At 43.2% G+C, this 14,725-nt stretch overlaps 1 protein-coding gene across 9 annotated transcripts in view; it reads left to right on the forward strand.

Annotated features, from left to right (window-relative positions):
• The window catches only part of CADPS2 (calcium dependent secretion activator 2), a 315,214-nt gene that overhangs the window by 276,498 nt on the left and 23,991 nt on the right, over positions 1 to 14,725 (forward strand). For 7 of the 9 annotated variants that reach the window (XM_088652400.1, XM_035128680.3, XM_088652401.1 and 4 more), the window contains one exon: positions 3,796 to 3,903. In XM_088652400.1, the coding sequence (XP_088508526.1) occupies positions 3,796 to 3,903 (108 nt within the window). Of the gene's footprint in view, positions 1 to 3,218; positions 3,237 to 3,795; positions 3,904 to 14,725 lie in introns of all 9 variants that reach the window. The other 2 variants (XM_035128678.3, XM_088652402.1) reach the window with 1 other exon arrangement.

Consider the following 14,725-nt stretch of genomic DNA (forward strand, 5'->3'; position numbering starts at 1 on the left):
CCAGTTTTGCTCGATAACTATAAATCCCTTTATGTTGACATGGCTGCAGAAATATATTTTGTCTCCTTAATTCTGAAATAAATAATCCTACGCCGGTTAACAAAGCAGCTTGTCAGATCTTAGACTTGCAAGTCAAATGGCTCTGTTTGAGAAGCACTTTTCAAATAGTGCCTTTAAAAAGTTTCCAGTGACTTAGATAGTGTATCTTAAATATTTGAAAGTGCCGTAGATCTTTTTGTTTAAAATGCACTCCTTAAGTAAATATTCATAAAACGGAGTTTTAATGGCTCTTAATTAGCTGTTTAATCCAGCTTCATTAGCTTTATAAAGGAGAACTTAACCACTGTAGTTCTTTGGAGAATCATTCGTGTTTATCGAGGCATGTATAGACAGTGAGTAAAACTATTTAAAAGGAAAATTAGATTTTTTTTTCCAGCAATTTATCAGAGATAATTACCCTGTGTACACTGGAAGGGGGGAGAAAGATAGTGTTTTAAAGAACTGTAATTCTAATTGGTAAATGTCACCAGCTGTTGCAGTTATCATTCTTGTGTATATTCTTCTAATGATTAGAGTCTCATGCTACAAGCTACATGAAAATATATTCACTAGGTGTGAAATTCCCATATGTCACAAATTAGGTAAACATTTCCAAGAAAAAGGGAGAAAGATTGCTAATGGGAATTCCCCCCCCCCAAAGAATCGACTGCTTTCAGACTATCTCTTTTTTAAAAAAGAAAAAACAACAACAACTAACTTGAAACCAAATATGTATGTTTCACTAAAGATATTAAACAGAAATTTGTTGGGAAGAATTGCTCCTCAACATAATACTAGCTCCCAAACTCTTTTCATTTCTGATGCTGATCACAATTTGGTTTCGTTTTTCCTCCTTGTGAAATCCCCCGAAAACATTGCTGTAACGTACATAATGTTGAAATACTGCTACACCTTCAGTTTAAATTAGGGTTGCCATATTTCAAACAGTGAAAACCTGGGCTGGACAGAAAAGTTGTTGAGCTTTTATTGGCCAAAGTTCTTGAGCTTCTTAGGCAAATCAAGATTTAAAAAAATGAGGTATTTTAATGCAAAAATGATACTTATTAGATATGCCACGTTCTATACAAAGCACAAAAAGTGCCATTGTCCTCCTCTCAAGAGAGGTTGTGACATAATTTGGGGGTTTTTTCCCCGATGTGCTGAAATAGGGCATAGCTGCCAAGTTTTCCCTTTTCTCGCGAGGAAGCCTATTCAGCATAAGGGAAAATCCCTTTAAAAAAGGGATAACTTGGCAGCTATGAAATAGGGACCTCATTAAAAGTGTTGAACACAGAGTGCTCCTGATTCCTTTAGTCATGGTTAAGAGAGTAAGCTATGAGATACCCTCCCCTCTCCTCTTCCTGGCTTCCCCCCGACTGGAGTTAACTATGGTTACATCAGAGCATTAAACCATGGCTAAAGCTAACCAGTATTTGCACTAAAGCTTCCCAGCATACCCTGTTAATCAGAGTTAATAGTTAAGAACAATGTTGACTTAAGCATTAACATAGTTAAAAGTGTAATTGGAAAGAGGAACAACTGCAAAGACCCACAATCCAACAACAACAACAACAACAACAACAACAACAACAACAACGTATTAAATACATGACAAAGCATCAAACATTAAAAACTTCCCTAAACAGGGCTGCCTTCAGATGTCTTCTAAATGTCAGATAGTTGTTTATTTCCTTGACATCTGGATGGGAGGACATTCCATAGGGCGGGCGCCACTACAGAGAAGACCCTCTGCCTGGTTCCCTGTAACCTCACTTCTTGCCGTGAGGGAACCACCAGAAGGCCCTCAGAGCTAGACCTCAGTGTCCAGGCTGAACGATGGAGGTGGAGATGCTCCTTCAGGTATACTGGTCTGAGGCCATTTAGGGCTTTAAAGGTCAGCACCGACACTTTGAATTGTGCTTGGAAACATACTGGGAGCCAATGTAGGCCTTTCAAGACCTATGCTATGTGGTCTTGGCGGCCACTGCCAGTCACCAGTCTAGCTGCCACATTCTGGATTGGTTGCAGTTTCTGGGTCACCTTCAAAGGTATCCCCACAAAGAGTGCATTGCAGTAGTCCAAGCGGGAGATAACCAGAGCATGCACCACTCTGGCGAGACAGTCCATGGGCAGGTAGGGTCTCAGCCTGCGTACCAGATGGAGCTGGTAGACAGCTGCCCTGGACACAGAATTAACCTGCACTTCCATGGACAGCTGTGAGTTCAAAATGACTCCCAGGCTGCGCACTTGGTCCTTCAGGGGCAGTTACCCCATTCAGGACCAGGGAGTCCTCCATACCCACCTGCTCCCTGTCCCCCCAAAACAGTACTGTCTTGCCAGGATTCAACCTCAATCTGTTAGCCGCCATCCATCCTCCAACCGCCTCCAGGCACTCACAGAGGACCTTCACCGCCTTCACCGACCTTTTAACCATTTAAGGTGTGATACACCCACCTTGTCTCAATCATGGTTACTGGTTTTCAGAAGGAATTTGAAAACGTTCCTGTTAATCCAGGCATTTGATGACTGGACACCTTTCTTGGCAATCTTGAGATTATTGAATGAGAGAACATTTTTTGACCGTTTTAACTGTTTTAGAGGTGTTTAACTGTAACTGTGTTTAGAATACTTCTTTAAAAATAGCTTGCTGTGAATGTGTTTGACGCCGTGGACCCTTTCAGAAGGAAGGGTGGGATACCAACAACAACAACAATGGTTTTTTCAGCCAGAGCTCACCGGAACTCAGTTCCGGCACCTCTCAGGTGGGCACCATTGCCATTATAAGAGGCTGCCAGTTCTGTAGGCGAGGGATGACCTAACTGGGCTCCTGAGCACCACAGGGGTGCTGAAGAAAGAATGTAGTTGGTCAAGGAATCCATGGACTCAAAAAGGTTGAAAACCTCTGCCCTAGGGTCTTCATCCTGCCAACACTTTGAAACTTTTCAGGTCAGGCAAGTGAAGAAATAATGAAAGCCTGTTGAATTCGCCTAAAGTTTCTCCTCCAAACTACCGTATGTTACAGTATGTGAATTCCTCAGTCTCAAACTTTGTTGATTCCAAGACCAACCTGGGGTGGGGCAGGGAAGGAGGGAGAACAGTAAAAAGTACCGTGTGTTTTCTTGACTTGTAATGTATCCATCTTTTGTTTTCATATCCATGCTATGCTACTATACATCCAGACTGCAGACCACAACTGTGTATGTATGGATGAGTAAATATAATGGACTTTAATATATATATTTTTCATAGTATTGCGCATGAAACGTCTCATGGTATTTATAGAATCCTTTTCATTCACAATCAAATTATGGCATTTTCCTCCCACTACCGTGCACTGCTATGTTTTTCTTTTTCTTTCCGTATGATTGCCTCTGTGTGTCAGCACCTGCAAAATACACATCTGGAAAGAAAATATATATCAGTGACACTTGGAACATGCATTATTGTATTCATTGGGAGGTGGGGGTGGGGAGGGAAGCTCTTTGAAAACAGACCAGAGTCTGCTTCTGTTAGAAGAACCGGACTCCATGTTCACCAAATTTGAATTCCAGACCTGCTGTAAATTTCTGTCAAATCTGATACGGATTTTGGATGAGACAAAACAATGTGCATATGTGCATGTTTTTATTCTCATTATTATTTGTATAAATGTGTTTTTATCTGAAGAATAAGATTTATCACACAATGCAAGTTATACCTCTGTGGTCTTTCCTCCTGCCCCCACCCCCAATCTTTCTTTCTCTCCCCCTCTCACAGAAACCGGGGATGGATCTAGCAGACACTTACATAACGTTTGTTCGTCAGAACCAAGACATACTTCGTGATAAGGTCAATGAAGAAATGTACATAGAAAAGCTGTTTGATGTAAGTAGCTGTCTGAATCTTAAGTGGTCTGTCTTGAATATTACGAGCTGCTCTTTCGGGCTGCAACTGCAGAGCAAGATGCTTGTTTTTGTTGGTTATTGACGCGTTAATAAAGCAGCCTTAACTATTCTATACCCAAGAGGTATACTGGTTGACAAAAATTTAATATAAAGATACTAGGGCTATGCTGTCATTGTAACTTCACCCTATCTTAAAAGAGAGAGAGAGAGAGCTGCCACAAAATAGAGGGTCTTGGGAACTCTGAAATATTGCTTTTCCTGATGGTGGTGGTGGTGGTGATGGTGATGATGGGATGTTTTGGTGAATCCTCTCTGCCCTCTGATCTTAAATAGATGAAATTATCACAGTGGTTCACATAACTGATTGCTATATCCTATGCTGGTCCAAGCAGGGCAAATCCATTCTGCTTTTCTCTCTATCAGCTGTCAATAGTTCCCTTCCAATAGTACGTGGCCAGATATCCAGTATGTGGGGCTTTAGATGAAATATCTTTTAGATGGTATGTACATGAATTGTTCTCAGTTTGGTCATCTCCTTCCAATCTCTCCTAAACCGTGTGCTTTGCACAAGCCCATTGTGTATGTTTATTCAGAGCCTCTTGCCCCCCCCCCACCTACAGCTGAAAAACTGCCCCCAGATTGGCTTGCAAATAGAATTAAGACGGTCCCTGCCCTCAGACTCACAATCTAAAAACCACAGCACGTAAGGATATGGGACGAGGATGTGGGAAACTAACTCGCGGGCTAGTTCTTAGTTCTTGCAATGGCCGGCTGGAATGGCAACATTTTGTGAAGAAGAAGAAGAAGAAGAAGAAGAAGAAGAAGAAGAAGAAGAAGAAGAAGAAGAAGAAGAAGAAGAAGAAGAAGAAGAAGAAGAAGTTGCTGCTGGTGACTCAGCAGAGCCAACAGATTCTTCCTGTGCTCACCTATCCCCCTTTGCTGTAGTCTGAGAGTTTGGCCGCAACTAGATAACAGTTGAGACACTCATACTTCAGACTTGCACTTTGGATTTCCATGGATGGGTGTCCCTCCTGGATGTCACGAGTGCTCACACGAAGATGAAACTCCTAAATGTCATACCTGCCAAGTTCCTGCCAGAAAAATAAGGGATCAGCAGACCGGAAGTAGTGCTGCCGCCATTCTGGAACTGGCCGGAGCAGCATTGAAAGTCGCTTCTGAGCATGCTCCGCCCAGTTCCAAAATGGCCACCGTGCCAGAAATCACTTCTGCGCATGTCCAGAGACTCCAGACATACGCAGAAGGAGCCTCCCCCGGCCGGTAAGTAAATTTGGGGGGGGGAATCTGTTTCCAGCTGGGAACGGCTGGAAAAACGGGGGTTTCCCGGGGAATACGGGAGACTTGGCAGCTATGAAATGTGAGTCCACCTTTCACTTTCAACATTCCCTGCCTTGCTGTCCATCCCTCCTGCTCTGTCTTTGCATTGTCGTCCTCCTAATGCAAAGTGGCCACAGACACACTTTCAGTGTAGAGCTCTGTAAACTGCCCTGTGATCTTCGGATGAAGGCCAGTATGCAATTTTTTTAAAAAAGCATAAATAAATGAGCAACCTCTTGAACCATCTACACATATATGCTTGCACTGGTTTGTACAGGCCGTTCTTCTGTGATCTATTTCCTCGAGGTGTTGCAAACTTCAGCCCCTCGACTCTCCCCACTGAGAGCTGTGATCCCGATATTTTTTTTAAAAAAATAGTTTTATTAAAGTTTTTGGGGGTTGCAAAACAGGTAAACAGGGAAAGGTATCACCTATCATCTCTACTTTGAAGTGATGGAGTCTTTTTCACAGTTCATTTACATTTAGTGAGAGACACTTTGGTCATAGACATCTTTCAGCTGAGGGGAAAGAGGGGGAAGATGTTATTTTGCTCTGTTGTGTATAGTGTTGGGGTTTGTGTCAGCATCATGTGGGTTGGTCCTTTGTTTATATATATATTTATTTATATTGATATTGCAAGAGATTGGGGGTCCAGAGCTTGGTTGGTTGCATTCAGTTGATTGCAGTATGGCTTTTTGCAGGGGGGGGGGCGGGGAGCTAGGTTGTTGGGTTGTTGGGTCAGGTTAGCCAGATTTATTTGTGTGCTGTTGGGGGGGGGATAGATTGTCTCATAGTGCTGTGTATGTGATAAGTATGAAGGCTTGTTCGTGTGCTAGTCAAAGTTTGTTGGTTTGTTGGTTAACTTCTCTATAGGTGTCAGGCTTTGGGGAATTGGCTTCCTCCCCCATGGCAGTAAATAAAAGGATCAAATGAAAGGAATGCCTTACCAGTTAGATTCTTTAATCATCACAGTGAAAGATCAAAGAACATGTCTACCTAGAAATGGTGGTGCTCCCAGTTAAGGATTACTCCCCCATTCCATCCCAATTAATCTACATCACTCCTACATTTTGTAATCTGAGCTTGTACCCTCTGTGCTTTCTGTTCTAACACATTCTGAGCTCTTCGTGTTTTTGGAGAAGGGGTGAATGCTGTCCAGAGACTGTGAATCTGTTAACTCTCTCTCTTCTAGTATTTCTTCTGCTAGCTGTTCCCCATCCAGTATTCCCCAGCTTCTGCCTTCTGAACTATGTCCCTCTGCAAACCACTGTTCCAAATCTATACTGTCTTCCTGCTCCTGAGAAGATTCAGGATCAGGGGGAGGGGATGGCTCCCACCATTCTTCCTCAGTGCAGCCCTCCTCAGCATGGTCCCTGACAATGGGGCGGTTTCCCATACATTTTGGTACCAGTGGTCTATGTTCACTCCAGGAAATCTCCAAAATGACAAAACAGGCAATAGAAGCAACCCCAGAACTAGCCCTATTAAATATCTTCCAGGACAGCAACATACGACAAGGAACTCATAAGTCACTTGCTCTCAGAAGCTAGAAATATCATAACTGTGATCCCATTTTGTGTGTATTTAGAGCACTGAGCACATCAGTCTGGGCAAGCCCAGACTCCTCTAGCACATAGCTGCCAAGTTTTCCCTTTTCTCACGAGGAAGCCTATTCAGCATAAGGGAATTTCCCTTAAAAAAGGGAGAACTTGGCAGCTATGCTCTAGCAGCCTCTCCTAAGATTGTTGGAGAAGTCTACCTTCCTTCTGCAGTTTACTATGGTCAGTTCCTGCACCGGGTCTGAATTCGCTTTACCATTTGCCACAGCAGTGGATCTTTATTTATGTTCCATCTCCACGGCATTTTAGAAAGCTTTTCTGGCAGTTTCGTTTAATTATGCAAGTTGCCGCAAATGTTTTCACAACAGCGATTCACAGCCTTTGCGGTGACACTTCGCTTGCGGTAGTTTGCGGAAGGTCTCGCTTCGCAAGACTCTCCGGTGCGGGTATGTCGTGTCGCCATTTGTCGTCTGTTAGTTTGACTGCTCGAAAGGAACTTGACTTTAGTGCTCAGTCCCTTTCCTTACAGACACTTCCGAGCGGTTCTAAAGTTATTTTTGAAAAGTATCATCTGTTTTAATAAGCTAAGTGTTAATATGTGTGAAGGAACGGTTTTTATTTATTTATTTGCGAAAGCTACGATGCCTTGCAGAGGTAAAAAGGGAGGGGGGAAACAACCCCATCCTTCCAGCTGGCATTTTTACAAAGTACCAGAGACATATTAGCAACTTCTGCATCAGTTTGGTGTTGCAGCGGGATCTGCAAGCATATGGTTCATTTCTTAGGCTTTCTGCCTGCTTGCACTGTGATTTCTCTCTCTCCAAATGTTTAAAAATTAGATAGGAACCTTGATAGAGATTTCAGTGGGCATTGGGCCAGATCCATAGCACTTGCTCCTGCAATGTACTGAGCACTGATTCTGTGCTAAAATACATTTTTTAAAAAAACACAGGCATATAAAATGGCACCCAGTAGTTGGGAAAGTTAAGCTGCTCTTGTTTTTCTGTACAGTACACATCTAATAATTCACTGGATCATCCCCAATGCTTTAACAAAGATTTTGGGCTCTGCCATCGCGGAGCTCAATCAAGTCTGCAGATTAGGAAGACTTGGATTTCTTCCATTTTTAAACCATTCTCCTTCAGTTGACGAGGGGGAGGATAAATTCTTTTACCATCTTTGACGAGATTTGGATAAATTCTTTTACCGTAGGTAGTTTGCAAGGGCGGACATGGATGGGGTTTATGATTGTCCTTTCATTCTACAAATTGTCTCTCTGGTGGTCTTTGTTCTTCTTCAGCTTTCCTAGGGTTTCCAAGCTTCCAGAAAACCCCATGATGCCCTCAGATGGACTTTCCTAGAATCACAGGGAGCTGGGGAGGCTGTCTACCACGCTGCTTATTGTTTTTCTGAGTGAATTATTTTTCCTTTCCAAACAAATTGGCGCATAAAGGGTTTTTTTGGGGGGGGTAAGCAAAAAGAAAGGTTTTCCTTAAAGAAAATCACCAAGGACACTGATATCGGCTCCCTCTCCAACTTCCCATGCTTAAATGGAAGCCCAGGAGAAGACACCAGGAGTTAACTCCTCTCATGGGGCCTTTTCAGATCAGGAAATGTATGTGGGCAAGAAAGAAAGGGAAAGAAAAACACAAACATCATTGTTGTCCACCTTGTGATGACAAGGTAAAGTCAGCCCCACAACACAGAAATCAGAAAGGCATTCTAAAGCACCCCGTAATTGAGTCAGGCACAACTTTTTCAGGAGACAGAAGATGAACTGAGGGACACAATCTGCTAATTTCTTTCTTTTCCATGCCTATTTTTTATTTTGAATGTTAGCATCTCATGACCTCATTTCTGCACAATCATGCACTTGCTCAAATCAGTAAGGAAGACCTCATGAAAAGTTTTTTTGAAGAAATGGTTTGACTGGATAAGCTGAATACAAGAGAAACAGAAAGCACTGCTCTTCGATATACTGTAATAATATTGGTTGTTGGGCTTCCTCAGCGTTTGTTACGCCGTAACTCTGCTGGAATCAACAACTGTGACTTTGATTTGTGTTGGCAACCAAGGAGTATTGCTGCTATGACCAGAAAAGAAGTTGCAAGTATGCCTGTGGAGTTAACACCGAAGTGAATGGGTTTGTTCCAAAACAAGTACAAATTCAGTTCCTGTTTTTTCTTCTTCTACAAATAGCCTCTATACCTAATAATAGGCTTCTATGAAGTATATATGTTAGGTAATAAAGTAGCACTTAATACTATCTAAGTCACTGGCCAATAGGGTTGCCATACGTCTGGAATTTGCAGAGACATATCCAGAATAAAGCAGCGTCCAGGTGGAAATCAGCTAAATGTCCGGGGAAATCCGGACATATGGCAGCTCGTGTCGGCAGTGTCGTTTTTGCTGGTTTTCCTCAGAAATTGCTCAAAAACGTCCAATTTCGTTTCTGTCTGGATTTTTACTTTTTGAAACATGGCAACCCTACTGGCTTAGGTTGCCCATAATGACAAACCATTGTTTAGTACTTTATGGGAAAGAATCTGTACCTCTTTCCCTACCCCCTCCTCTGACTTTTGCTTTGATATTTGTTTTATCTTGTTCAATCAAGCCAGGATCAAACTTTTCAGGGCCTGCCCAAGTCTCATGTCTTGCAGCACGAAACTATAGTCTAGCATTACATGTCAAACAGACCATTGACTAAATTGACTCACATGCCAGAGTTATTAGGACAAGTCCCTAATGTGGGGCCTGGCCACTCCTGAAGCAGTCTAGCTTGCGTGAATGAGTCACTGCAATCACATAGAACTTCCACCTTAAGTCAGACAAACAGGGCTTTCCAGTAGATGGAGTTTACCTGTTCAGCAGTGAGATGCCATGGTGGAAGCTAGGAGGCGATTGGGGAGGGAATAGGAAAACATAGATCAGGTAACGGTCTTTGTGCTGGACCACAGCCTTCTGGTGTTGATTCTTACCTGGGACTTGCAAGCTGCTGGCATCATCCTGTATGGGTCTGGATCTCTGAATGTGCCCAGCAAAGACCATGCCTATTAACTGCACTTACTAAGCAGCAAGAGAACTCACAGGAGGAAGGAGCACACTGTTCTCTTCCCTCCTTCTCTTCCCCCTTAACTAACCCTCTCACCCACCAGCTCCATCCTCTGCACAGGGAAGAGCTGGTTTGTAGCCAAACTCCTATGAGCCATGGTGAGGAAAAAACAGCTTTTAGGCTTTTCTTTATTGGGGCCAGGCATTAAAGGGCAACTCATCTTTACATGGGCATTTAAATGGGGTGGGAAGGAGGAGAGTCACGCTCTATTCACCCCTGGCTACAAACTAAATTATGCTAGACTTCCCTCCCAAAGGAGCTGAGGCAAGTGTCATCCTTGATGGGCTTTAGGTGGGCAGTGAAAGCATATTTATTCCATGCGACTTCTAATCTATGGCTGTTTTAACTGTGTCCGTTTTGGCTTGTATCCAATGTGGTGCTAAGTCAGCGTCCCATCAGCACAATAATTCCCGCTTGCACAAGAGGACTTCCCCCTCACCCTCCAGAAATCTGCTCTGGGTGGCTGGGATAAAGCCCAGGACAGATGCCGGGGTCCTGTGTCAGGGATAAGGGGGGAGGAATCCCATTGCACAAGCCAGAATCCTTATGCATACTTAGCACTGCATTGGATGCAAGCCTCCAGTTTAAAGTTTTTAGTTTTAACTATAACTTTGGTTACTTGGTTGTGTTTTTTTGCTTGGGGGTTTTACATGATCTACTTCAGCAGCCCACGTTAGGGCTGAAAAGTGGCCTAAAAAGTAAACATTTGAGTTGCCTGGCTCCAAAACAGTACTCTCTAAAATCCATGGAACTGGGCTAAGAAATTGCTATGGATCTGTTGCATCGCACTGGAGAACTCAGTCCCCTGTGCTTTTTTAAAGGGCTTTTGTTGTAGCTATTGGCAAACCGACACCTCCAATTGTGAAAGCCGTGTCGATGTGCTTCGGCTGTCTCTACAACACACACTGTGACAGCAGTTTTTATCTTGCCACTTTCTCCTCCACAATAACAGCGGTAAGAGCTCTCTCACAAAGCTCACCCTAGTTGGTTAAACACAGATTCACATTCCTGGGTGAAATATTAACAATGCGCCACCATCTCTACCTGTTCCTATGGAGTTTTAATTGGCATTCGGCTTAGTAAATGAGATGCTAAAGTAAACGACTTAAAAAATAAAATTAGCTGGTGTTAACCTGGTCATGTGGCAAAGGTGAATGTTGCTCATTAAAAATGTTATTTCTGTGGTAAACATGCTTTCTGATCCACATATATGCTTCTTTCCCTGAAATAATAATGCTTCTTCACATTTCTTTGGGTTACATATCAGTTTGACATATTGTCATTTGTACAATAAATAGGAAGATAATGTCTGTTATGAAAAGGAGAGGAGGTGTCAAGTAAAGTAGAAGAATGCTATTTCTTGCAAGTCTTGGGTGCTCTACATTTTTTTAAAAAGGGATCTCTGTGGGCCCACCAGATGTGTGTTTAATTTACAAAAACGAAAGTGCAGTTTCAGGCTCTTGGAATAGTTAAGGCATTGCTAATTAATGTCACGCGATAATGAGTGATGCTTAGTGATGCTGGATCCGACCCAAGTCCATCAGTCATAGAATCATAGAATTGTAGAGTTGGAAAGTACCCCGAGGGTTACTTAATGCGACCCCCTACAATGCAGGAATCTTAGCTAAATTATACATGACAGGCATCCCCCTTACGCACAATAGACTCTCGTGTGTGACCACGTATTCGCACGGCATCGGGAAATAAACTCTAACCAGAAATTGTGTGTGTGAGAGAGATGGAAAGTCCTCGTGGCTTGCAAGGAGACCCTCCCCAGAGCCCCAAGAGGAAGTCAGCCAAAAGTCAAGAAGAAAATGATGCATGGGAACATTCTTCTTATAGCTGGTCTAATAGGAAATGACTGTTGATCCACCTGTGGACTGTTGGCTGCCTTCTGTCGAGCTGGACAGAAATGATGCTGGTAATAATATATAGGTTTTGAAACCACCTTAGTCAAGAAGAGCAACTTGCCCAATTGCTGTAGGCCTTGTTTCTCAGCCTCTTTCTTTTTGCATGTTTTCAGCTTGCAAAATGAAGCTTATTTTGAATATAAATTGCATCAAAAGATATTGAAACCAAGTTGGTGGATGTACTGTACTGCATGTATTCTACGGTTGTCCATCCTAACCATAGAAAGCATGGATTCACCAATCTCGATTATCACAAAATGGACTTAGAATGTATGGGTTGGAAGTATAAGAGATAGATTCCAATGAAATACAGAGGGAGAGGGAGGGGGGAGAGAGAGGGATATATATAATTACAGTGTAATAATTGAGCACAAGTTGTCCCTTTCTTTCTGCCCAAGCTTTCAAATGTGGCCAATGGAGTTTTCTTCCATTTGGAGGGTCAACCTACACTACTAACTTTGTCCTGATTAAACAGCTGTTTTGCAAAAGCTTAGTGTGATCATGGCTTCATTTTTTCCAGTAGTTGCAATCACAGAAATTGCTGCTGGCTCTCCACATGTTCACGCTAGCTAGTCTCCATGCAGTCATACATATGAATACGTAGAAAAATCCAACCGTTCAAATTGGCTCTTAGTTTAAATGCAGCCCCTGCAACACGTTTGGTCAGAAACTTTGTCGCTAAGCTGTGTACGTCTTTTGAGTACCTCCAGTGATCCCCTCCTCCATAGTCCATTTCCATGTGTAACCCACCCTATCTCTAGGGATTGGAGTAGTTAACAGTATGCCCAATTAAAATGTGAAATACCATATGCCCAGAATAGATTAAAGGAACTCTGCAGCTGTTGAACCTCAGGCCTTACGACACACTTGAAAACCTAAAAGAATCATCATATTTCTGGAAAATATTCTTGGCTTGGTTGAGTTTCCAAAAGGCAAGGGCCAGCCACAAGAACACTTCTCTAAACTCCCTTGCCTTGCTGTTCCAACTTTGAAGCTGCACATCTGAGTGCCAAGATGTTAGTAGCTTGTGGGAGCAGGACCAGTGCGGCCTTCCCAAAAGATCTTGTTCAAATGTTGGCCAGGGGGGGTTGGGGTAGCTACGCCATTTAAGCAACTTAAAAGCTGCCCCCGAGAATGGTCCTTTCCCTTCCTCACTACTACTACTACTACTGCTACTAGGTAAAGGGGCCCCTGACCATCAGGTCCAGTCATGTCCGACTCTGGGGTTGCGGCGCTCATCTCGCTCTATAGGCCGAGGGAGCCGGCGTTTGTCCGCAGACAGCTTCCGGGTCATGTGGCCAGCATGACAAAGCTGCTTCTGACGAACCAGAGCAGTGCACGGAAACGCCGTTTACCTTCCCGCCGGAGCGGTCCCTATTTATCTACTTGCACTTTGATGTGCTTTCAAACTGCTAGGTGGGCAGGAGCTGGGACCGAGCAACGGGAGCTCACCCCGTCGCGGGGATTCGAACCGCCGACCTTCTGATCAGCAAGCCCTAGACTCTGTGGTTTAACCCACATCGCCACCTGGGTCCCTCTACTACTGCTACTACTTCTCCTTTAATCAGCTTCACTCAGTTCACTTCTGGGTGCTGGGTGAAATTGAGAGGCGGTTTCTCTGCTACCAATATATTACTGCCATTGAATGCTAAATCTCTGCCTAAGAACATGCCTCATGTTGCACATAAGGAAGGAGTTGGTAAGAACGTTCTCTGTGACCTAGAGTTTAAGCTGGCAGAATCCCTTGACTCTGAAGGACTGGAGCGACCAATGCATGTAATCTGCTATTTTTGTTGGTTTTGACTTTCTCTGACCTTTGTTTTGTAGTACAAGCAATGCTTTCATGTCGAAGGCAGTCGTATGTGAACGGCACTCTTGACTTGGTCATAACCATTCCTTGATGTGCATTTTAATGTTTATTTTTTTGCATCCAATGAAACAGATGGTTCCGTGATTTGGGGGTATAACAACAATCTGAATTGAATGCTAATAACATTTACCACATTTCAGCATTTCCCTGTCGAAGGCTAACGCAGGCTCTGTGATGCGCAAGAGGCTGCTTGGTGGGAAAGGGTTTCTTTTTCCGAAGTTTGTGGTGTCAGAATGGAGATCTGCGAGCATTTGTTCTCGGTCTTAAGTAAGAAAATACGATGTGCATTACTTCTGCATTCTGCCCTTCCTTCAAGGAACTTGCTGGTTGGCCACATGGCAGCCTATGGTGCATTTTAAGAGCCCACCCAAGACTGAGCTATGTACATATGGAGATTTATTACATTGAATGGTAACATCCTGCCACTGTGGCCTGGACTCTCATAACTTATCTATGTCATGTTTGAATGTTTGTTTGTATTTTGCCATCAATATTTTTGGTACTGCTGTGGTTTCAATAACACTTTTCTGTCCTGTTGAAGTCTGTTTTAACTCTGTCCTAATAATTCACACTTAGTATTCATTGCCATAATTCAGTGTGTGTGTGTGTGTGTGTGTGTGTGTGTGTGTGTGTGTGTGTGTGTAGTTTCTCCCACTCTTTCAAGATACAAACTTCAGCTTTCAAAACAGCTCGTTCTCAGATTACAACCTTGTCAAGTGAGTTTCAGCACATCACCTTCCATTTTGCCACGTTAAATTATCGTTTTCAAGTTTGGGGCTTTGACGCTCTCTCTCTTTCTCTCTCTCTTTTTAAAGCAAGCTCTCCTTTTGATCTCGATTCTATGCCAGAACATCTCCTGCAAGTTGAGACTGGGCTAGTGAGCTCTTAAAAGTCCTCTTCCTGAATCGAAAGCCTGCATGAGAATGAAAATCTGGGGAAATTGGAGAGAAGCGTGACTAACTCCCTCGAGGAGCTTCACGAGACAATGCATTGTAGCTTGTTGAGCTGCGTATTTC

The sequence above is a fragment of the Zootoca vivipara genome, chromosome 9, assembly GCF_965207765.1.
Source record: "Zootoca vivipara chromosome 9, rZooViv2.hap1.1, whole genome shotgun sequence".
NCBI classification, from domain to species: Eukaryota; Metazoa; Chordata; class Lepidosauria; order Squamata; family Lacertidae; genus Zootoca; species Zootoca vivipara.